The 25,220-nt window shown below is 38.8% G+C and overlaps 2 protein-coding genes across 2 annotated transcripts in view; one reads left to right on the top strand and one right to left on the bottom strand.

Annotated features, from left to right (window-relative positions):
- The window catches only part of ADSS2 (adenylosuccinate synthase 2), a 37,215-nt gene extending 15,899 nt beyond the window's left edge, over window positions 1-21,316 (bottom strand). The window contains exons 1-4 of the mRNA XM_090263257.1: window positions 21,074-21,316; window positions 7,689-7,791; window positions 6,886-6,954; window positions 4,928-4,978 (exon numbers count right to left, since the gene is read on the bottom strand). Coding sequence (XP_090119383.1) covers window positions 4,928-4,978; window positions 6,886-6,954; window positions 7,689-7,791; window positions 21,074-21,256 — 406 coding nt within the window. The 5' untranslated portion in view covers window positions 21,257-21,316. The remainder of the gene's footprint in view (window positions 1-4,927; window positions 4,979-6,885; window positions 6,955-7,688; window positions 7,792-21,073) is intronic.
- Window positions 21,317-23,343: 2,027 nt separating this feature from the next.
- The window catches only part of CATSPERE (catsper channel auxiliary subunit epsilon), a 54,872-nt gene continuing 52,995 nt past the window's right edge, over window positions 23,344-25,220 (top strand). Inside the window, exon 1 of the mRNA XM_090263372.1 lies at window positions 23,344-23,512. Within this exon, the coding sequence (XP_090119498.1) occupies window positions 23,448-23,512 (65 nt within the window). The 5' untranslated portion in view covers window positions 23,344-23,447. The remainder of the gene's footprint in view (window positions 23,513-25,220) is intronic.

The raw sequence follows: 25,220 nt of genomic DNA, 5'->3' as shown, positions 1-25,220 counted from the left end.
GGTCTTCAATTCCAATGTTATCGTCTCAGGGAAACCTCCTCCGGGCTTTCCCTGCAAGTTTAGGCCAAACTGCCTGACCCTGCCTGCCTCCTTCCTCTGGCTAACTTTTTCTGCTCAGAACTTAGCACTGTAGGCAATGATACATTTATTGCCTCTTTATCTTGTTTGTTATTGTCCTCCCTACTATACTATAAGCTCCACTAAGGGACTTCTCTTTTTCTTTTCTGCTGTTGAAACATCAGTGCCCAGCACCGTACCTGGCACACAGTAGGCACCCAACAGATAGTTGGTGAACTGAAGGACAGACATTCAACAAACCTGGATTTCAAATGTTTAAAAAAGCATTGTAAGAACACAGCCATTTCTCAGGTCCCTTTCCCTCAATCAGCACCTCACACATCACAGATTTTGTTACGAGAGAGTCACGGGGACAGGACACAATTATAATGTAATAGACAGCTCCTTGCATGCATGCTAGCATACACTAACGTAAAACATCTGGCCAACAACTCACTCGTTGTTAAATTTTTTTAAAAAGAAAATTGACTGTGTAATGCAAAGCTTTTAACAAAGTATTGTGGGGTTTATAATAATAGAGACATAAAATGTATGAGGATAATAACACGAAGGATGAAACAAGGGAAACGGAAGCGCTTCGCTGTAAGGACCTTAGGGGACACGTCTCACAGGCTACCTCCTTTTACTGTGCTTTGCTTTATTGCGCTTCACAGATGTTGCATTTTTTACAAGTTGAAGGCAAGACTCTCCACCAGCAAAAAGATTACAACTCACTTTATTGTAATGCTTGCTTTATTACTGTGGTCTGGAACCGAACACATAATATCTCCAAGGCATGCCTGTATTATTTTAAGATAGACCATGATAATTTAAAGATGTGTATTATAAATCCTAGAGCAACTACCAAAATTCATAAAGTAAGAGGTATAGCTAGTAACCTAATGGAATGTAAACTATAATTGAAAAATAAAATTAAAAAAATAAAAATATAAAATAAACATATTAAATATAAAAGAAATCAGGAAAAGAAGAAAAAAGACAAAGAACAGATGGAACAAATAGAAAACAAAGAACAGATAAACATTCAACTATACTAGAAGTAGAGTCTAAACACTGTGATTAAAAGGCACATCATCACAATAAATAAAAAGCAAGATCCAACTATATTGTGTCTACAATAAATGTGGCATAAATATAAACAAAGATAGGTTTCAGATTATTAGAGGATGTAAAGATACACCTTGCAAATACTAATCTTAAAGCTCTAGAGGCTCTAATAATATCAAAGTAGACTTCGGGAAAAGGAATTACCATAGGTAAAGAGAACATTTTATTAAGAGTTAATTCATCAAATACGTAACTTTAATATAAACATATCTAACAGAGCTTCAAAGCACAGAAAACAAAAACTAAGTTCAAAAGGAAAAAGACGCCTACAATTATCCTTGGTTTCAACATACCTCTCTCAACTCACAGAGCAAGTGGACAGAAAATCAGGATACAGATTTGAACACTGTAATCCAATTTGATGTAATTGACTTATATAAAAAACACTCCTCAACAGTAAGAGAACACATATTCTAAGTGCATGTAGAACATTAACCAAAACAGACCATATGCTGCACCATAAAACAAATGTCAACAAATTTAAACAGATTTCCATCATACAAAGTATATTCTCTGTCCAAACAAAATTTAATTAGGAATAGAGAAAAACTGGGTAAATTTTCCAAACAATATAAACATCATGCCTCAATAACTCATGAGTCAAATTTTTTTTAAAAATCACAAAAAAAGAATTATGAAGTAACTTCATCTGAATGGAAATAAACATAAAATGTCATTATTTGTAGAATGTAGCTGAAGTAGTGTTAGAGAGGCTAAGAAAAGAGTAAATTAAAACTAAAGAAAGTAGAAAAAATGAAACAATAAGGAGCTGAAATCAATAAAAAAGAAAACAAGAGAAAAATCAGCAAAATCAAATGCTTATTCTTTGGGAAAAAAATCAATAAAATAGATAAAGCTCTAGTTAGGTTGATCAAGAGAAAAAGAAGATACCAATTACCAATACCAGGTACAAGAGAAAGGGCATTACTGCAAACTGTATAGAAACTGAAAGGATAATATACAAATATTAACCATCCTTACGCCAATAATTTGACAAGTTGAATAAAATGTATATAATCCTTGAAAAACATAAATTACCAAAACTGACACAAGAAGAAATACAAGAACCTGAATATCTCAAAATATCCCCACAAAGATTCTATGCAACAGTTAAAGAAGAAATAATACTGACCCTACACACACTCTTTCAGAAAAACAAAGGCACTAAAACTAAAGAACAAGGCACTAAAGCTAAAGAAAACTACAGACCAATATCCTTCAGGATGAGAAAATAGTAAATGTTGGCCAAGCGGGGTACAGCAGCTGAGTTAGGTGCTGGGCAATTATAAAAATAAAACAGATAAAATTATTCCCATCATATGCACAGCCTTGTGGGAAGTGCCTGCTTTACTGATGGGGGACTTAAAGCCTAAAAGATAACTCACCAGAGGACACATAATTAACACTGGGGCCCAGGGCCCTAAAATTCAAAAGCCCGTGGCTCTAGTATACTGTACTCCATCCTGCACATCCATTCTACTGTGCTGACTTAAGTGTATGACTTTATGCGAAATCTTTAAAATCCTTGGAAAGAAATAACTTAATATTTTTAAGCATTCATGTACCAGTTCAGTCCTGTGCTTAGTTCTGATGTCATAATTACAATGGAACTTACAGAACTGCCTTTTCAGTTCTATGGTAAGAGAACCTCTGAAAATTTTAAGTGTCTTCATAGCAATGACTCTCAGCAAGCTTCCAGGCCATTTTTTTTTTAATGACACTATTAACTTCTATTCATCACTTTAGAATTGATTGTACTAAAAGTACATGTTTCTTTAGAGACATTTAATAACACATTTTAAAGCACAGACATACAGAGTGGGGCAAAAGTAGGTTTACAGATGCGAGTACGCGAAGTTTCTTCTTGTATTATATATTACTGTATCATTTTCCACGCAAACAACTGTAAACCTGCTTTCGCTGCAGCCTGTATATTACTACTAGCATCTAAATTTTAGTTTGAGCTCTCCTCTCTGGACTCAGCCTTCTTCCACCAGAAAGACTCCTTTAAAGACATAAATGTATAAAAAGGGAAAAATCGCTATTAAAGAAGTATAATAAAATTACAAAATTAATTCACATTTGCTATGATTTAAACCACATTACTTTCTGATTAGACTGATCCTTCGATCCCTTTGCATTACTATTTTCTTTGGTTTTTGTAGCCTAAAGTAGTCAAGTGACTTGCCTAACCATTGTGCTGTACCCAAGGATGCTATCTGTCATGTGACAGACCCAAAACATTTGTAATCAAGAAGAAAGGTGGAGAATCCAGACAGGAGCACAAATCACTCTTAACACTGTTTCTTCCCAACAGACTGACGTCACGAGTATGTTTTATACCAACACGTAGCTGGACTATCTGAGTGTGCACATTAACGTTATAATTTACTCAAAGGGTACATACTAGGTATTGCCCTGCTGTGCAACCCTAAATTGTGGTGCTCAGATTCAGATGCTGAATTTCACATAGCAGATGACAGAGGACCATGGGAAAGTTCTGAAGGTAAGCAATGGCCTTCACCATCTAACACAGCACCTTACTTTACCCACAAAACAGAGCCAATGAATACCAAAGCCTACATATAAAAACCATGGATGGGAAAGAAGTTCAGGGTGGTAACAGAATATTCATGGTAACAGGATACGTGTAAAGTTAATCATTAGTGAAGGTAAGCAGATAAAAAATATTATAAAAGTAATGAACAGAAATACATTTTTCATTATATACCTAAGAGAATGTCAGTATGAAAAAATACTAATAACACTGTATTTCTTTCTATATAGCACTATGACTATATATAAAAGTTTAAAATGAAATTACTAACATAAGTTAAAAACCAAAAATATGTTTTATATAGGTGACAGGATGAGAATTTTTTTTATTTTATTATTATTTTTTTTAAATCAGAAGCTTAAAACAGCCAACAAAAATGACAAGGAACTTCCTTGCTTCCTTCCAAAAGGGTTTCAATTTGTTTACTTGGCTAATATAAAATCTTTGACAGGGCTGCCTCTTTCATGAAGGTCAACATTAAAACTAGAGCAACTATTGCCTCAGGGGAAATACACATTTAAGTAGAATTTGAGTTCGATCACTCACATACAAGTTTCTTATGTGGTTTATAGTTATTTTTCTGTCCTGGTTATTGTCTCTTAATCATGTCACTGTTAATGAACAATTCTATCACTTCAGCAATAGCGTAATAACAGGGAAACAAACCTCAGATTTATTGGTGGTGGCTGAATTAATTTTAGAATCCAGTTTGCTCTCAATAATGGAAGAGAAGAAGCCAGTCGGAATCATCTTACAAGCACTATTATTACATTTGTGACAAAAAGAGTCACTGAAGATGGGCCAGGTGGTAGATCTACTTTTACATGATAATAAATGTATGAGGCATGAATGCTCTCTGTGTGTGGTGGACAGGGCTTATTTTTTAGTAGGCTTAAGAGAGTCTCATGAAACTGCGCTTATATTATTCACTTGATTAGCTCATTCTTCCTTCAGAAATAGGTAAATTTTAGCCTATCCCATATCCCCTTATCTAAATAAATAAATGAATACATACATACATACATACATACATACATAAACATTTTAGGTATTTGGAATCCAATTATTACAATCCATCCTACTTAGTTTTCACTAAAGTTAAAGACTAAATTGGTAAGAGATGCTTTCTGGTGACAGTTTCCAGTAAAAAGACAGTTACAAATAAATGCATTATGTCCCCCTTACCAATATGAGCTCTGTCAGATATGATAAGCCTTTGTTCCCAGCCTTCAAGACCTAGAGAAAAGGTGGAAAATACATTTCATTGGACATTTCGTATAATAATTCTTTCACTTTAATTTTAGAAAGACAGTGTTTAGAAGTGTTTTTCACTGAAACCATCACTTTCCTATCTTCTTCATAGGAAACATGTTTAACGAGAATTTTCTCACCTGTCGCTCATTATATATACAAGCTCATTCACACATTCTTTCTAAATATTTTGCTCTATAAATCTCCACTCACAGCCAGCTGTCTCCACAAAGAATACGTCTAGGAACCCAGAATGCAAATGGTAAGAAAATAACACTGTTGGAGTTTGGGGAAGAGGTAGGTGTAGAGCAGGCGGAGGATTTCGGGAAAGGGGAGCTGTTAATTTTGGGAATGGCACACTTTCCCGAGAGACAATTGTAAAAAGTGTGATTAAATAAAAATAACAAAATGTTCTCACTGATTCCTTCAAAGTATTATCAATTACTGCACTGAGCAACAAGATACGATATCTCCCCATCTAACTGTAAATGCCTGAGAGGAGGAGCCATGAGGTTTCATAGCTTGGGCCAGTCATCCAATAAATGTTCAAAAAGAAATTGTTGAGTGAGTATATAAATGAAGCTAAATAAATATATTTTTTAAAGACAGTACACCTTCATAGGCTACATGCATTCATTCTAAGGATAGGCCAGCAAGCTCCAAACATTTTCAAAAATAATTTGAGGTATTGAACATTCGTTGTTAATATTGAAAATATCTAAAGAATTATTTTTAAATTACTCCTTATAGATTAGAAAGGAAGACCTCCTTGGTAATATGCTGAAAGATCAACCGGAACTGTAAGCACCCCCGTCATAGCTGTTTTTGCCATTAAATATGTACTCTGAAGTTAGCTTAGGGAACATTATACAGAAAATACTACAAAGAAACTCAGTCAAGTGGACTCAGCTGGATTTGAGAGGCCAGAAAGAAAAATCAAGTAGGGCAAAGTTTTCAGAGGGCTTAAAGGAAAGCAGAGAGTGGCACAGGGACCTTCAGCTAGCCAATTTAAAAAGCTGACACCAATACATAGGTTAATAAAAGCAGGGAGGACAGCAGAGACGGTAGCAGACAGGATTCTGTCAAATTAGATTTAGTTGTGGAAACACTGCAGGACAGATTGCTACTTTTAAACCTTAACAATAAACTTGGGTAACATAATAGCATCGAGTATTTTTAATTCCAGCTAAGCTAAAGGTAAAGTGAACTAATGATTTCCCTCAATTGTGTAGCATTTGCATTGCTAAATTCCCCAAACCTCAGCAAGGTAGCCAAGTCGAATGTAAACACACTTCCAAAAATTCAAGAGATTTGGAAAGGCAGGAAACCAAGTTTTGTTTTGTTTTGTTTTGTTTGTTTTAAGGAGCTGGAAGGATACACAGCATGGAAGGAGCATCTCTCTCATTCGGAGGGAGGGACCCAAACAGCCCTCTTCTACCCCTGGGTTGTAGCAGCCAAGGGAGCTCCAGGTCCTCCAGGGAACAAGAGGACAGTGTGCACGACGGGCTTCTGAGTGCTCCTGACTGCGCTAAACTGACTTTCAGTTTGGGCAGGGGGTATGCTAACTTGAGCAAAAATGACAAGATGAACTCATCAATTTGAGTTTTATGTAAGTAATTTTAGCTCCCTAAAGTTTAGAGATGACCAATGTGTAAAATAACCAAGACTTAAACAATGACTTTACTATGTTTGTCTTTTGTTTAAATACTAATTATAATTAATAAAATATAACAACTGACATTTAAAAACTTGTCCTATAATAACCTGCAAGTTTACAGTATAAGACAGAAATGTTAAGTGGTTGGCATGAGATCCAAATAAAACTTTACCAAAAAAAAAAAAAAAAGAATAAATAACGGTTACCAGACAAAGCAGATTCATTCTTTTCATACCTTTTCCTTTTTTAACATTTTTTTCTGCTTCCTCAAATAATCCGGGTAGATGAATTACCACACCATTTCCTAGAGGAAAAGAAAAACAAATTAATCCCAACCTTAAACATCTATACCTATAATACAGACATACATAATGATATTAAAATACAGACATCTACAATAACCCTTTATCTAGAACAGTAGAAGACTGAAGGACTTTGATTCACAGGACATTCTGATTTATCAGGGAGTTACCTCAGAAAGGATTCCAAGTTTTAAACAGTAGTATAATGTAAATACACAATAGAACACAAAATACAGAATATAAAAACACTAAAATTACACTCAATCTAATTTAAAATTTCTTTGAAACAAAGTGAAACTGTTATTTTGAAAGATACTAGTTATGTAGTTTTAGGCAAATTAAACCAGGCCACAGTAGACTAAAAGTAAAAAACTAGAATATAACATATCAGATTGCATCATGTTATTAAGAGTTCATAATCAATTTATAAACCAGCAACTTCGTTTTCTTACTGCGCATCATGTTTGAAAAATTGATTTGATGACTGAATATAATAGTTCTTTACAGAATTAAGACCACCAATGACCACAGGTAAATGCAAAGTAATCATTCCAAAAAGTATTAGGGCTAAAAGATCTAAAAGAGCTGTGAAACAGTCAGTTAGGTATATTCCAGAAGGTACAAGGTCAAGATTAATCATTTGATTAGTGAGACATGAAATCAGTTTGATAATGAAACATGAACACAATTATCAACTATGGGGAAAAAACTCCCAAGTGATTAATGTTATACTTACCAATGAAGGCAGTAACATTTGGATTAATTATTCCACTGGGTAAAAGATGAAAATCATATTCCACCGAATCTACAACCACTGTATGGCCGGCATTATTTCCTCCCTGAAATATAAGGCAGAAAAATTGAATCTAACAATAAATTCCACAAGTAATGTATCTCCTTCCAAAGTGAATTAACGGTGTCCTGCTAAAATGTCAATATAACTTAAAGGAAACCCAAGCACTTGCCACGAACATTTATTCTTTGGAAGTTTTACAATAATTTTGCTATCCCCTCTCCTTTCCTCACTAGAGTACACTTGAGTGAATATTCCTGACAGGACCTAAAAATTGGAGAATTCAGGTTTCCAGGAGATAAGAAGACATAGGCCCTCTAAAAAGTCATTAAAAAAGTGAAAAAGCACAGGAAACAATTAGTTTGTTATTCTGTTCTTGGCACTATGTAAACCATGTAGTAATCTAATTTAAATTATTCATGATATTCTAAACAAACAAAAAAAAGCCCTAAAATAGGAAAGAGTAATCTATCAGGTTACCTTAACTTGGTGTAAATATTCCTATAATTTCCATTGTCAAAAGAATGTGTCAAGCAACTTTGTGACATGAAATTTGTATTCTTACATGGACTTAACCAACTAGAAAATCTTCCAAGTAACTCCCACAAATACTGGTTATTCCGAGACTTAAATGCTTAAGTTTATAAATCAGTCTTGTGAGTTTGGTTAGTAACAGATTCCTTGAATCTGGGTCAAAGAACCTCTACAGCTAAGAATCATACCATTGACCCATGGTGAGACTACCCCTCTGTGAAGCTCATGCCTAAATAGTCAATAAGCAAAATATGAAGTCAAATGATAAAAATTAGGTACCAAACAGATAATATTAAGTGACCAGATAATATTTCTAAGTTTAAAAAGAATGAGAGAAAACACAAACGATTACTGTAATTATAGGTTTAAACTTCTATACAACAGTAACAAAAAATATAAAGTACACCACATACTAGGAATATATTTGCAACAAAAAAGTTTAACAACAACAAAAAGTTTACCAACATTTTCATGGGACATTAAAAAAAAGTACCCATCAAAACTGTATCTCCTGAGAATGACTCTTCTAACTTGATCTCAAGGCAATTTTTGTCAAAATGAATGTTACACTTTACCAAATCATTATCAATCATGAATTCACAAAAATGCCAGAAAAAATAGGTCCTTCAAAAAAGCAAATCCCTATGTACACTGTGTTTTGCACCATACAAAGCAAAGAATTCCCAGAGCGAAGGCTACCGTATATCATGTATGTTTAAAAAAACCCAACTTAACAGTAGTGACCTATGGTCTACAAAATGACAGCTGGGTGGTAAGACACAGGAAGACAGAAGCGGAATGTTAAGCAGTACCTCCTTCACATGATGTCATCAAGGGGACAGGTGACTTTCTTATCATTTATTTCTAATAGGAAACATCTGCATATGATACAAAGCATAGAGGATGTGCAGTAAAAAGCCAAGTCTTTCTCATATTCTACCCCTGACCTGCCCCAGTTCCCTGCTACAGGCAACCAGATACCACCAGTTTTGTGTGTTTCCAGAGATAACGGTACATATATAAACATATTTATATACTGTTTTATTCCATGTATACACGTGTTAGCAAACTATATACACCTGAGCAGCTTGCTTTTTTTCACTTATCCATCTTAGAGCTCATTCCATAACCTTGTGGAAACAGAATCATCTCAATTGTTTAACAGCTGCACTGTACTATATTCATTTTTATATGGACACAACTTATTAAACTGGTCTCATAAGCAAGGCATTCAAGTTGTTTCCAGTCTTTGTCATTTTGAACAATGTTACAATACACTTCCTGATTATTGCCAATTCTGATAGAAGTATCCTAAAACATGCATCACATACCAAAAGAACATGTCGGTCTTAACTTATTCTTTAAACAATTTCTGTAGATCCTAGAAAAATGCTAATTTTTTATTATAATTATCTAGTTCTAAATTATTATGTCACTAAATTTAATAAACACTTACTAAATTGTTATAAAATATTAGTAACTTTAAGACAACCAAAAAAGCATTATTATTTAAACAAAAACTAGCTTTTTAAAAAATCCGTAATTTGCTTAATATAAAAAACAAGCTACTCTGTAATTTTCAGAGTAGACCTTAAAATTAAGCCTCCTAATTTACACAAAAGTGTTATTATGAATGTACTAATCATTATTAAATGAAACAGCTATTAACTCCGTGGCACACAACAGTGTTCTTTTTTTTTTTTAAGTATATTTTATTGATTATTTTGTTACAGTAGCCCCAATTTCTTTTCCCTTTGCTTCCGTTGTCCTTATAAGTTCTTTGGCTTCGCCCTTTCCTATACTATTCTTAACTTCCCCCTGTCTATTTTGTACCAACTGATTATGCTTCTTAATCCCTGCACCATTTCCCCATTTCTCCCCCTTCCCCCTCCCAGCTGATAACCCTCCAAATGATCCCCATACCTATGATTCTGTTCCTATTCTGGTGTGCTTAGTTGAATTTTGTTTTTATTGTTTAGACTCAGTTATTGATAGTTGTGAGTTTGTTGTCATTTTAATGTTCATTGTTTTGATCTTCTTTTTCTTAAATAAGTCCCTTTAACATTTCATATAATAATGGCTTGGTAATGATGAACTCCTTTAGGTTTATCTTGTCTTGGAAGCACTTCATCTGCCCTTCCATTCCAAATGATAGCTTTGCTGGATAGAGTAATCTTGGTTTAGGTCCTTGCTTTTCATCACATTGAATACTTCTCGCCAGTCCCTTCTTGCCTGCAAAGCTTCTATAGAGAAATCAGCTGATAGTCTTATAGGCACCCCTTTGTAAGTAACTCTCTGCTTTCCCCTTAACTGCTTTTAAGATTCTCTTTTATCTTTAACTTTTGCCATTTTAATTATGATGTCTCTTGGTGTCTTTGGGTCTAGCTTATTTGGAACTCTCCGTGTTTCCTGGACTTGTATGTCTATTTCCTTAGCCAAATTTGGGAAGTTTCCCCTCATTATTTTTTCACATAAGCTTTCAATTTCTTGCTCTGCCTCTTCTCCTTCTGGCACCCCTATGATTTGGATGTCAGCACATTTAAAGTTGTCCCAGAGGTTCCTAAGCCTCTCTTCATTTTTTTCAATCCTTGTTTCTTCATTCTGTATTGGTTAACTTTATTTCTTCCTTATGTTCCAAATCATTGATTTGAACCCCAGTTTCCTTCTCTTCACCACTGGTTTTGTGTGGATTTTCCTTCACTTCATTTAACATAGCCTTCACTTCTTCCTTTCTGCATTTGCGTACTTAAGCATATCTATCAAGTCTGTGAGCATCTTTAACACCAGTGTTTTGAATTCTGCATCAGTTAGGTTGGCTATCTCCTTGTCTGTTAGGTTGGCTATCTCCTCATCACTTAGTTCTCCCACTGGAATCTTGATCTGTTCCCTCCTTTGGGCCATTCTTCTCTGTCACATCTTGACAGGCTCCCGTGTTCGCCTGTGTAGAGTTGTCACACCTGTTACATTGTAAGGGGCGGAGCCTTAGGGTTCGTCAGTACAGGGTGATCTGTTTCACCACGTTGTGGCGATGTGTGTGGGGGAGGGGTCCAAGAGGGAACAATGCCACCTGCTCAGCACTCGCCCCTTTTCCAGGCACTTCTCCCATTTTGTGTGGGACTGGCGCCCCTCTAGCTATTGCCCTGGCCATCGTTCCCAGAGTGGGTGGGTCTGTGGACGTTCTAGGACTATGGGGACCCTTTAAACAAGCAGACTCTGCTGAGAGACTGGTAGTTTCTTCCTCCACCCCAACCCCCACTGGTTTGCACAGTCAGAAGCAATGAGGCTTTATTTTCCCCGGTGCTGGAGCTGTGAGCTGTGTGGTCTGGTCTGGTGCTGGGAGCGCCCCCCAGGTGTCCCTCCCTACTTTTTAAAACATGTGACGGTACTTTCGCCGGCCTGCTGCTGCCCCTGCCGACGCTGTTGCTGCCACCACACCTGTCCTCTCTACCCCGGCTCCATCCCTCCTACCTGTCTGGATGAGTATTTCTTCCTCATATCTTTGTTTGTTGGACTTCCATGCAGCTCGATTTTCTGGAACTTCTGGTTGTCTCTAGTTTTGATGTAGTTGTAATCTTAGTTGTGGAGGGAGACGCACCATGTCTGTCTAGGCCTCCATCTTGGCCAGAAGTCACAAAAGTGACTAACAAAAGCCTGGGTGGTCTAATAAAAGCCTATTCTCTTAGATAATATTTTAGAAAGACAGGCAGTAGTGATGGCAGTAACCATAAAGGAGAGATGAATGGCTGAAATGTCTATTTGTTTGAGGTAGGAAGTTGTGATTGGTTTGATAGCTGACTTCAGGGGGGTACAAACTGGTTTAATTCTTTATGTTCTTCCAAGTTCACAGGTGGTGGTTTAGGCTGAAGAAGTTCAGCTGCAAAAGGCTTGAAATTACATTTTAATGAAGTGCTTACTCACTCAAACATTAACCAACAGTTTTCAATAGCCCATGTCTTATTAAGGATAATAGTATACTTTAAATCTCATTTAAATTGTTCAATTGAGAAGCCCTGGCTGCTGTGGCTCAGTGGATTGAGCGTCGGCCTGCGAGCCAGGTGTCGCTGGTTCAATTCCCAGTCAGGGCACATTACTAGGTTGCACGTCAGGTCCCCAGTTGGGGGCGTGAGTGAGAGGCAACCGCACAGTGAAAAAAAAAAAAAAAAAAAATTGTTCAATTGAATATGAAAATATGGTTAGATGCAGCAAGAATAACCCTGAATTATCCTACTCAGGAGCTAGGGAGAAAATGTTAAGTGTTTATCAGTATATTTGGTCACAAGTGCCCTATGCGGAAGGTGAGGTTTGATAGCTTGTAATCATGAAACACGCTGTGCAGAGAAGATTCTTCGGGTGAACTGAGCTAACTGATCTAGTTAGCCATAAGGAGTTTCTTGACAAGGTAATCTATACAGAAAACAAGTTTTAATATAGTGTCATATTTCACAAAATGCAATGGGATAAAGCATCAAATTTGAAGGGCGTATTTGGATGCAACCTAAAATATTTGTAAATTGTGTGGAATATACAAAATTCACCCTGGGAGCTCAGGAGATGGATACTAGCCCAAGGAGGGCATCCTATACCGGCAGAGAGCAAAACCAGGAAGTTTCATGAGCACCACTGCCCGCATCCACCAAAGAATCACAGGGGCAGATGCTTGAAACTGGATGTAGGGTCCACGTTTGGGATGGAACTGCTTCTCACATGGGCAGCTCTAAGCAGTGTGCACTGGCCTCTGAAGCAAGGACATATTCATTTAATCATGTTTCATGATTTTCTCAATCAGCACCAGGAGGCCAGATAGTACTATATAGATGACAGAAGGTAAATATTTTTTGTCCTAGTTTTAACAGAAATGCACTATTCTACTCCTTTCTCATTTCAAAATCTCCCCAAGCCAAATTTGGTAAATGATCTCCCCAGGTATAGTTATCAATCATATATTCATATTAATAGTTACATGTAACTATTTCTTGCTGCTTTGCTAAATTCCCAAAACACTATATCAGTCACTCATGCAGCATTTAACAAATATTCTTAATTATCAAAACTATATGTTTTATGTTATTTAAAATATAAAGCTTTTAAAAAACAGAATATGTTCAATTAGTTGTTATGCAAACAAAGGGTTACAGAACAGCAGTTTGACTCAGTCTCTCTTCACCCCACCCTCCCCCTTACTTTGCAAATCATAGTGATCACCTCTTCTGGCCACAGTAATCTGATCCTGCAGGGAAACCTATCCTTGACTGAGCAAATCAAGCTTCACTCTCTTGGTCATCTGAGTTTGAATAGAGAAGAAGGCACTTAGGAGTTGGAGACCCCTGTCACCAGAGGGAGAATCCTAAAGAGAAAGGCCAGGAATTCTGGCTATTGAGACCCCAGAGCTGCCTTTGTCTGGGGCCTCTCAGAGGAGGCTTGGCCATTCTGCTCTTCCTTCAAACAAATCCCCATTTTGCTTAAGACTGGCTCTTTCTACTCCTTGAAAACAAAGAATCCAAATGATTGACAAAACAAACTCACTGCAACAGAGTATATAAACAGTCGGCTCTAAATTCACATTTTGCACTGATGATAAACATAAAAATGATTAATTTCTAAATTGGAATATTTATGCTGTCAGGAACAAAACTCTAACCCATGGCACTGCTGTATCAGGGATGATACAATAGTATTTAGTTATTTTGTACTGTTCTCAGTTTTTCCATGTAGCTTTTGCTTCCCTGTTTGATTTTAAGCTTACAAAAGTCAGAAGACAGGTGTTTTTGAATTTTTTCCCCATGACTCCAAAGAGCCAGAGGCTGTCCAGGCCAACTGTGGAATAAAAGTTTGGACCAGGAAATGTTGATATGTGTAAATTTCTAACTAAGAAGCTCCAAAAGTCCAGAGGCAATTTTAAAAAAATCAAGTTTGGAAGGTAATAAAATAACATTAGTCTGCAAAACTGACTCCTAATCCTTAAGTAAATCTGCTATTCTGTCTTTCTCTTCCCAAATCACTCCCCCAGCAAAGTGAGCTCCTGCTAGGACAGTGTTATAAACCTGAAACAATGGTGTCTTTTCCAGCAACAGTGGAGGCCCCAGTGTCCAGGGCTAACAATTTCAAGCACTAGCCCAGAGGCATTTCTCAGGCCTCTGAAAGTCTATGTGTCATCTCTTTTCCTTTTTGCTCTGAATACATGGCCACTGTACTGCAATCATACAGCTCAAAATGAACATCGATCAAGAGATCAGTCTCAACATAGTACCAGCATTAAAAGACATATAGATGAATGGAACAGAGTAGAGAGCCCAGAAATAAACCCACAACTACATGGTCAATTAATACTTAACAAAGGAGGCAAGAACACACAGTGCAGTAAAGACACTCATCAATAAATGGTTCTGGGAAAACTTTACAGATACTCGCAAAAAAGAAGAAGGAGAAGGAGGAGGAAGAGGAGGAGGAGGAGGAGAAGGAGGAGAAGGGGAAAAAGAGGAAGAAGAGGAAGAGGAAGAGGAAGAAGAAGAAGAAGGAGAAGAAGAAGAAGAAACTAGACCACCTTCTTATGCCATATATGAGAATAAACTCAAACTGGACTACAGACTTAAATGTAAGACCCAAAACCATAAAACTCCTAGAAGAAAACCTAGGCAATGCAATCTCTCACATTTCTCCTAGCAATATTTTTTTCTGGTATATTTCCTAGGGCAAGGGAAACAAAAGAAAATAAACAAATGGGATTATATCACACTAAAAAGGTTTTGCACAGCAAAGGAAACCACCAACAAAATGAAGAGACAACCTACTGCATGGGAGAACATAGTTGCCAAAGATACATCTATCTAATAAGGGGCTAATATCCAAAATTTATAAAGAACACTTACAACTTAACACAAAAAAACAACAACAAGCAATCCAATTAAAAAATGGGCAAAGGATCTGAATAGACACTTATCCAAAGAGGACATACGGAGGGCCAATAGACATGAAAAGATGCTCAAGCATCACTAACCATCAGAGATGTGCAAATTAAAACCACAATGAGATATCACCTCACACCTGTCAGAATGGCTATCATTAAATCCACAAAGAAGTATCAGTGAGGACTTAAATAAAAGGGAACTCTCATGCACTGTTGGTAGAAATGCAAATTGATGCAGTCACAATAAAAATCAGTACGGCGTTTCCTCAAATAAAACAAAACAGAACAAAATGAGAAGAAATCTGCCTTACGACCCAGCGATTCCACTTCTGGGGACTTATCTGAAGAAACCCAAAACACTAATTCAAAAAAATATATGCACAGCTATATTCACTGCAGCATTATTTTCAATAGTCAAGCTATGGAAGCAACCCAAGTGCCCATCAACAGACAAGTGGATAAAAAAGCTGTGGTACATATATAAACAATGGAATACTACTCAGTCATAAAAAAGAATGAAATCTTACCATTTGCAACAGCACAGATGGACCTAGAGGGTATTGTGCTCAGTGAATTAAGTCAGTCAGAGCAAGACAAACACCATATGATTTCACTTAGATGTGGAATCTAAACAGCAAAATAAATAAACAAACAAAATTGAAACAGACTCATATACACGGAGAAAAAACAGGTGGTTGCCAGAGAGGAGTAGGGATGGGGGGCTGGGTGAAAAAGGTGAAGAGACTAAGAAGCACAAATTGGTGGTTACAAAACAGTCACAGGGAAGAAAATAAAATATAGGAAATATAGTCAATAATATTGCAATAACTATGTATGATACCAACTGGGTACTGGAAATATTAAGGGGGCCACTATCTAAAGTATATGATTATCTAACCACTAAGCTGTATACCTGAAACCAATACAAAATGAAAGAAATATACACACACACACACATATACATAAACATGAAATCCAATAAGACAATACAATATATCTAATATTTGCCACAGGAAGTCAGTTTTTCCTATAATCGTCTATGAATTATAGCAGAGAACAGCAATGCCTCAAACCCAATGCCTTTGAACTATTCCAGCAACAACAACAAAAGGTTCCTATTTTTCTGTCGAAAGTCTTCAAGCTTCTTAGGAATGTAACAATCCTTTGCCTCAATGCTTATTACCTGTGCTGCTTTCTGGTAAAAACTGTAAGACTGTGCCTGTGTCTCTCTTTCCAGACGAGACATTCCACTATTGCCAAAACCAAAACACTTGTCAATCCGCAGCAATAAAGTAATTATAAACAAGGATGGCTTTTCTATTGTGAAAACACTCTGATAATTGCAATTAGCTTATTATTTTAGAGTAGAACAGGTTAAGTTACTACCGGTAAGTTGATCAAATTAAACTGTTCAACAGTAACCAGACACACTAGACGGGAAAACATATACAGGGTATCTGAATGTCCTTTTAGCAAAGACATTCAAGTGCACCGCTCAGTTCTCTTCTAAAGGCTTAAGATACCCCCTCTCCCTTACAGTTTCATACACAGATAGATGTCACGCAAGAGAGAAAAATCTCAGGTGCCTGTATATTTTATAACTTAAATCACCATTATGAAACAACTCGTGATGGAGTGGAAAGGGGGGCTTTGCCTTGGAGGATCTCACATTCCTAATTAAGAAGCTTTAGACTCTAGGTTCCAAACTATTATCAACACCTACTGAGAGAGGATCAGAGATGACTAGGGACTCGGGTAGGAGGATCAGACAATGCAACCAAAAAAAATGCATAAACCAATGGTGCCAAGCAACTCTTTGTAAAGGCCTGAAAGAAACTCACTTAATCATTACATTTATGAATTTTTTCTTAAACACACAGTGAAATTGAATGGCAGATGTCAAGTCAAAAGTTTTCTCTCACCAAGGAAAAGTTTGATACAGACAAAAACTCTGTTTTTAAAAATTTCATGGGACCCCTATTTTTTAAACAGGAATTATAACACATGGAATTAAAGATGACTAAAAGTTGGTTCACTATAAGGAACCAGCCCATTTTGGAGTCATAGTAGCCATGGGCACTGTCCCCTATTTACTGTTCTTTTCAACTGCCTTCACTAGGCAATATTGAATTTCCCATTGATAAAAGTATTCTAACAATCACCAATCTTCACTTATTCGTATGTAGCTCTCCCACCCTAATATTTGGCATCAAAATCTGACATAGTCCCCCCCAAAGGGTAATACAGCTACATTTGTATCCAGTTATAATAAGTAAGCTATTAAGTATATATCAGTTTACCAGTTCATTCTAGATTTGTTCTAGACAACAGCTTTTCCTACAGATACTTGAAACTATCCAAGTAACCCACCCATTCCCACCACTTAAAAAACAAATAATATTGGTCAGACACTACTAAGATGACCCCACATAATTTAAAATTTTATGCCTTAAAAATAGAGATGATGGCTTAAATATTAAAATAGGCTTAAATAGCAAACACCTTGGGACATCCACATAAACCAGACTTTATGATCTACTGTCCTCAGCAGAGAAAAACTATTTACTCTAATTGCATGGTATTCAACTGATACATGCTGAGCAAAACAGGCCAAAAAGAAATGATCAGTTATCTATTTTCTCATAGATACAAGAGATAAGCCCTTAATATAACAATTAACGCCTTTGAACATAATGGTACAATGTAAAAACATACTAGTTCATATACTAAATTAATCCAAGGAATGTGGGGGATTCCACTTTAAACTCATTCTAACAGTCAGTGAAATTATCCAGGGAGTGTTAAAGTAATTTAAAGACAGTGTTAAACTAGTGATTTCAAAGAGATTTCCTGGGGTGATCCAGTCACCCAATAAATATTGAGTATTTACTTCCTCTCTGCCTCACATAGTTACTAGGTGCTATGGAAGAAAACAAAAAAGAAACAAATCCTCCTCTTGAGAAAACTTGTGTCACTAGTAGGCAAAGCACAGTAATCCAAGAGAGCAAGTTTTAACCAAGTATTTAAAAAAAACAAAAAACTGGTATACGTACACTTAGGTTCTTGGGAAATACTATAAACATGCATATAGAAAGCAACCCTGATAGCCAGTAGACACAGAAATAGCAATTATTATAAACTTGAAAGAATGGGTTACCTTAAATGTGAATTCCCTACCATCTCCAAAATAATGGTAAGTGATTTGGGAAATAATCATTTTAGCTGTATAATGTCAAGGCATTAAATAACTTTTTAAAATGTTTCTGATTATTTCAAAGAGAAAGTCTGTTTGCTGCTGGTATGTCTTTTACCCTTCTTTATCACCTATTAATAGCTGGTTGGCAGATACTAGCCTCTAGCCACAAATTAACATTTTTTCCATTGATTTTACTTTCATGGCAAGCTTTTATATATAAATGACAGTATACACTTTCCCTTTATAATTAAATTTAGTTAATATTTTCTCTTTATATTAACTTTAAAACCCTGGGGGGGGGGGGGGGCGGCAGGGGAACGTAAAAAAAGGCAGTTCTGTTCTAGCCATTCCTGATCACAGGCAACTTCATGTCTGTATTGTAACCAAGACTACAAGGTCGCTTTCCCCAAGAACAACAGACAAGCTTTAGCTTAAGGCAAGGTATAAACTGCAATAGTTAAAAATCTCTGTAGTTTCTACTCAACAAAGGGGAGGAGATAAAGTATAATAGTTGACTTTAAGAGGACTTAGGGGGGAAAGCAGTAATAGGCTTCCTAACAAAACTACTTTTGTGCTACCAGAAAGAGGCCTTCCTATTCTCTTTAACCTTTTGAAAAACCTGTCCTAGCAACCTTCTCCATCCTCACCCTGGCAATCTCTATTTCCACCACAGTTGTCCACTAGACTCTATGTTCCATGTGGGCACATTCCCACATTGTTGAAATATGGATACATGACATAAGTTCCACTTCTAGAGAAACAACACTGTTGAGTTTATGGGATGAATACAAAAAATATTAAATTGTAACAAAGTACATATTTTCAATAATACACAAAACTTGAATCATCCAACAAGGCTATTTAAGCTCAAAATATGAGCTCCTAAAAGGCACTGAATATAAAGATTTTAGAATTATAGAAGGCAGGCATTAAGTCAAAGGTTTACAAGGGAGGAAAGCCTGCCTAACAAGTCTGTTTATGTTTCTCCTCTATCTTCAGCTAACATTTTTAAAGGCAAACTTGGCTTCTTCTCAATGGCCTCTCTCTAGACTTTCCAAGGGCATCAGGGCAGATTGGTCCATGACTTCCTTCAAGACGACTCTCACAGTAACAGCAATCTCTCCAATCTACAAACTCATTCTATTATTTGTCAAAGGGGTACAAATAAACGTTATAATGATAACATTCCCAAAACTTTCTTACAAGCCATAACGCAGCTCCACCTGAGGACTATTATTTCCAGATAAGGAAGATGGTCAGGAGGGAGAGGAAAGGAGAAGCAGGCCCTCGGGCTGGCTCCCCTTCCACCCAGCAAAGATGTCCGCAAACACATCTCAAACTTCTTTCCCAACAGCACAGCCAGATCTATTTTGAAGACAAAAGCAAGGTGAAGGCTGGACTCCTGGAGCAGCACTTCAAAGCTGGCACCTTTAGGAGTGTCATTAAGGAAGGGAGATGCGGCAGAACAGAAGCTTGGAATGGAGGCAGAGGTGCTAGTAGTCATACTGAGCGGACTGGGTAACTGCTATCTTAGCCGAGGAATGAGCAGGGTGGACTTCTGGATGCAGGAAAAAAACAACAAGATAAGTCAGAATATTGGTAGCTAGCTTTTTCTACCTTGTTTCTACATGCTCAAATGGTATTTATTCAATTTTAGGTAGAAAGCTTCCCATCGAGTGGGCCTGCTAATTTGTTAGAACACACATAGCACGGCAGCATCATACTATGTTATGCATGTTCATGAAGAAGAAACATTTTGCGAACTTGACAGCAATTAACTTCAAATATTACATTACAATTACTGGTTATTGCTCAACTATTTCTAGTTTTGAAATTGGTAATAGTTATCTAAGAGCCTTTACAGGGCCAGGCCTCTAGGCTGCTTCAAAGCAAAGAACAAATAGGAAGAAAGCTTACACTGAAAACCACGTGTCTCTCGGTAGGAAGTAATTACCATTCTATTTCCAGAAAGTTCACTTTCCTTGTGAGCGTAACAATGCAAATATTTCTAAATAACAGATGGAACGTCCGTGTATTTACTTGCCTCGCTCGTAAAAGAACTGGGATTCCGTCCTCTGGGGCCAACAAGTAAAAATGATCTCCCTTTAATGTTAATATACAGGGCTCGGAGTAAAACAACGGGGCCATTAACTAGTCCAAAGCCCAGGGCTGGGATCTCATGTCAACAAAGTGGAAGGGAGGAAGCTGCGATCTGGTAGCTCCAGGCCTGTAGGTGGGGGAAACGGTGAGTCTGGATTTCGGGGCGTCGCGGAACAATCCGCTCCCACTCGATTCCCCTGGGTGCGTGATGGGAAGAAGGATGCCTCCCGCTCGGTCCCCGCCTGAAGTCAGGCGCAGGCCTCGGGCGGCTGTAGCTCAAACTCGGACCGCATCCATCCCTGCGCTGGCCCCAGTCCTGGGGCTGAGCACTGGTCCCCAGACCGAAAACTGCTACTCCCCAGGCATCGCGCATCTCTCAAAGGCTCCCGGTCAACCGCAGTTTCCTCCAGAGCCGCCCCGACCGCGCAACCCAAGCCCTGGGGCAGGGGTCTCCGACCTCCCGCCATTTCTCCATGTCGCTGTGGCTCCCAGCAAGAGGAGAAAAGCTCAAGGTGACACTGTTTTGGACAGAGGACCCGGGTTCTGGGCCCGATCTCCCGGGCCCGGCTTTCCGTAAGAGCCCGGTCGCCTCACCTGGCAGCGGCACACGATGTCGGCGTCCTGCGCCAGCAGATCCACCACCTTCCCCTTGCCTTCGTCGCCCCACTGTGCGCCGAGCACGACCGTCACCCGGTTCCCTCCGGGCCGCGCCCTGGGGCGGCCGCAGTCACCGTTGGGCAGGGAGGATGCCGCGGGGCTGGGCTCGGCCAACGCCATGGCTCCAATGACGCGAGGAGAGCCCGAAGGAGACCAGGGGATCGCGGAGTACAGAACGGAACTGCTCTGCAGCCTCTAACCACATGCAGAGGAAGGAGCCGGGCCGGCCCCGCCCCGCCCCCGCCGGGCCACCGCCCTCCAGCCAGGCCCCGCCCCGCTCCCCGCCACAGCCCACTCAAGGGGGTACCATTACTGCCCCGCGCCAGCGAGCCTCCGCAGGAAGGGGCCCTGGTGGCCGCAACTGACACCCACCGGGGCCGAGGCCACGCCCCTTCCGCGACCTGGCGAGCTGCTCCTGAACGAACCCGGAGAGCGGAAGGGGCAGGGGCGGGGCTCCGAGCGGTCACAGGCTCAACGCTCCGCCTACTCTCCCTTCCTCCAGCTTTTCAAACTGGTGAGGCGCGGGGGTTTGTGCTCCAGCGTCGGACTACAACTCCCGGCATGCAACACTCTGGGCTGAGGTGACCTATTCCTGGGCCTTTGAATCTGCAATATGCAAGTTTCAGTCTCTGAAAGCGCTTGTTTGTAAATTATTCTTTAATGACTTGTTTTTATTAAAGGATGGGAATGTGTACAAAAATACAAGGGTAGAATTTTATAATACAAATGGGGTGGAATTGGAACATACGTTTCGAACTGGAAATAAAGGACTAGAAGTACGAACAGAGATGCAGACAGGGATCGAAAACGGCCAACTCAAAAATAAAGCAGTAAGATAGAGGATGTTCGGCCTGAAAATCTGGAGATCAAGTAGAGTCCTAACCTTTCCCATTTTACACTTCGGTAACAAAGACTCCGGGAGGAGGAGTGTATTACGGAAGTCGTATAGTATATGCCAGATACTATGATGTACTTAGCTCTTTTAATTCCCACAACCACATGATGTAGGTAACATTATCTTAACCTTATTTTACAGAATTTAAAAGTTAACTTGTTCTAGTGAGGGCTGAATTGCTATCTAGGCAGTCTGAGTCAACAGCCCAGCCTTTTTCTGTATGTATATTCCATTCCTGTTAGCGCTTCACATGCAGCTGGATTCTGGAGTATATCTACTGCTGATCTAATGTTCTTCCAAATGCAACACAAATTAACTACGACATAATTCTGATATAAAGTTGCTTTGGGCAAAAAAAAAAAAAAAAAACACGTAGGCATAGACTAGCATTAAATATAGTCTCTCCCAAATAACAAAATAAAAGAAAATAATAAATATATATTTAAAAAATAAAATGTAGCTCTGGCTGGTATGGCTCAGTGGATTGAGCGCAGGCCTGCGAACCAAAAGGTTGCCAGTTCAATTTCCAGTCAGGGCATATGCCTACGTTAGGGCCAAGTCCCCAGTTGGGGCCCTTTGAGAGGCAACCAATCGCTGTATCTCGCGCATTAATGTTTCTCTCCCCCTCTTTCTTCCTTCCCCTCTCTCTCTAAAAAAAAAAAAAAAAAGTAAATAAACAGTTAAGATTTTTTTAATGTAGTGTCTCCCAAAATATATAAATACAATCATGTTCTCCATTGGTCCCCAGAGAGCATTTCATTATTTTTATTCAATGATTCAATAAGTCAGTAGATTATTTAGTACATATAAACTATAATACTGATAATTTTGGTTTTTATCTTGGCTTTACCACAAGATCACACACCCCTTTGTAAACCAGAATGCTGTCCTACATTCTTTGTGCTCAAGTGCATAAGATAGTGTTGGGCACACAGTAGGTGCTCAATAAGCACCTGTTACTGTTCACTTCTGTTCAGCTTAGAAGCCATTTATGGGGTGTCTGCGCCCTGTAAAGCACTGGCACGTGTGTTATTTGCTATTGCAGTGGTTATGTACAGTCACGGGGAAAATTTGGGCTAAAAGAGAAACTAACTTAAAAGTTTTATCTTCCTTCAGTCAACTCGTATTCTCCAAAGTGGTTTTGCTAGTCCACTCCAAAAAAAAAAAAAAAAGCATTGTCTGCCTTACCTAAAATGCGGTTTAGATTTTCCACTCCAACATCCAGCTTCCAGGCTCCCCGGAGCTGACAGGCAGGTGCACGCGCACTTCCTGGGGTCGGGTGAGCTGACCGTACGAAGGTCCGCAGCGCTGAGCGCCCCAGAGCCTGCCGCAGAGGACTCCTCCGGCGCCCCCCGAGGAACGCGAGGCCGGGGCAGGCGAAGCCGGGGCGGTTGGGCGGAGGGTCCAGGCGCCGCCATGGCAGCCCAGGGAGTGGCGGTGCTGCTGTCCTGGCTGAGCTGCTGCGGCTCGGCTCTGTGGAGGTAGAGACACCGGTCGGTGGTGGATAGGGGCCCCGGGCGCGGTTCAGTGGGCGCGGTTGTCCCTGGGGGCGAGCGGGGGTCCCCACCCAGCGCTCCAGTGTCCCGGGACCACCGCCCGTGCAGATCACGTTCTCTCCCCCAGTTCCCCGAACACCGGCACCAGCGCCCCACCGCCCTCTTCTGAAAGTTTTCAGTGAATGAGGACGAAAGCAGGCGACAGCTGAGCTCCTATGAATCCTTCAATTCGTTTTCTCCTCCTACTCTCTGCTTTTGCCGTGGCGGAGGGCAAATGAGAACCCAAAAATCGCCACCGGAGATTGGGGATGGGGGAGCACTTCACTGGGATAACTAGGTCGTTGGCGGCCAAATGATTTACGAGAAAGTGCGTTATAAATTGTAAGGAAATGTAATTCCCATATAAAGTGGGTTGGTTGGAGGAATGAGTACTTGAAGTTCTGAGAGATCCTCAGTGCGCGTCTGGTTTTTGTTTGGTATTAGGTAACTGTTGGATTGGAAAGCGGATCAAAATATTTTAGACTTTCAACATAGGTTAAAATACGGATGGTTAACCAGAAAGACCACACTCTGAGAATATTCTGTTTAGTGGAGGTTTTGCTATAACAATAATTATTGCCCTCCAACATTAAAATGTAAGAATATCAACAATAAGTCCAACGATTACAGAAGCTTCAGATGGAAGGTCCAGGGCACCTCACTGAGCACACGCAGGTGTCAAATAGTGAGATGCCATTGGAAAGGTCAGTGAAGCAGTGAGAAAGCAAAAACGTGGCATTCTAACAGAACTTTGTAAGCCTGCATTTTCTTCTCTATAAGAAGATGAGAAAACCTCTCTGATGGGGTGGTTGTGAGACTTGAATCCAACATGCCCTCAGCACCTGCCTGGCAAACAATGGATCAAATAAATCGTAGTAGCTAATATTATTAAGGATGGCCTGTGAACTCAGGGAGTTTATAAACTTCATGTATACACCAGAGGTCATCAAATTGTATGGTAAATATTTTAGGTGTTTCAGGCTATACAATCTGTTTTAATTACTTAACTTTGCCATCATAGGGGAAGGCATACACCAGCAAAATACATTACTGAAGTCAATTTCACTTGTTTCTTCTTGCTTTTGTAATGTGGCTTGCATTGTATTTATATTGGACAATGCTGCTTTAGCTAGATCATATAGACAGGAATTAAAGTACCCTGAATAATAGAGGAAAAATGATAATGAACAAGGACTCACAGAAATTTGCTCTTTACTTCAGTGTTTCAAACAAGCAATCCTGTTTTATGGATTTTTAATCTTGATTCATTTTATTTTAACTGAGTTTATAAGTGAAGGCAATACAGCCAATATTCTTCAGCAATTTTCATCCTAAAACAGAAACAAGATGTGAAAGTATTTACATACAGTTCCTGACATACGATGGTTCCATTTAGAATTTTTTGACTTTATGGGGGTGTGAAAGCAATATGCATAGTAAACTACATAATATATTCAACACTTTATTATAAAATAAGCTTTATGTTAGATTATTTTTCCCAGCTGCAGGCTACTGTTAATTTGCTGAGCACCTTTCAGGTCGATTAGGTTGAGCAATGATGTTTGGTAGGTTAGGTGTATTAAATGCATTTTTCAAATTACAGTATTTTCAACTTATAATGGGTTTATTGAGAGGTAACCACATCATAAGTAGA

This window comes from Furipterus horrens, unplaced genomic scaffold, assembly GCF_987537825.1.
Source record: "Furipterus horrens unplaced genomic scaffold, mFurHor1.1.pri manual_scaffold_15, whole genome shotgun sequence".
Lineage (NCBI taxonomy): Eukaryota > Metazoa > Chordata > Mammalia > Chiroptera > Furipteridae > Furipterus > Furipterus horrens.
This window is presented reverse-complemented; position numbering and strand designations above follow the sequence as displayed.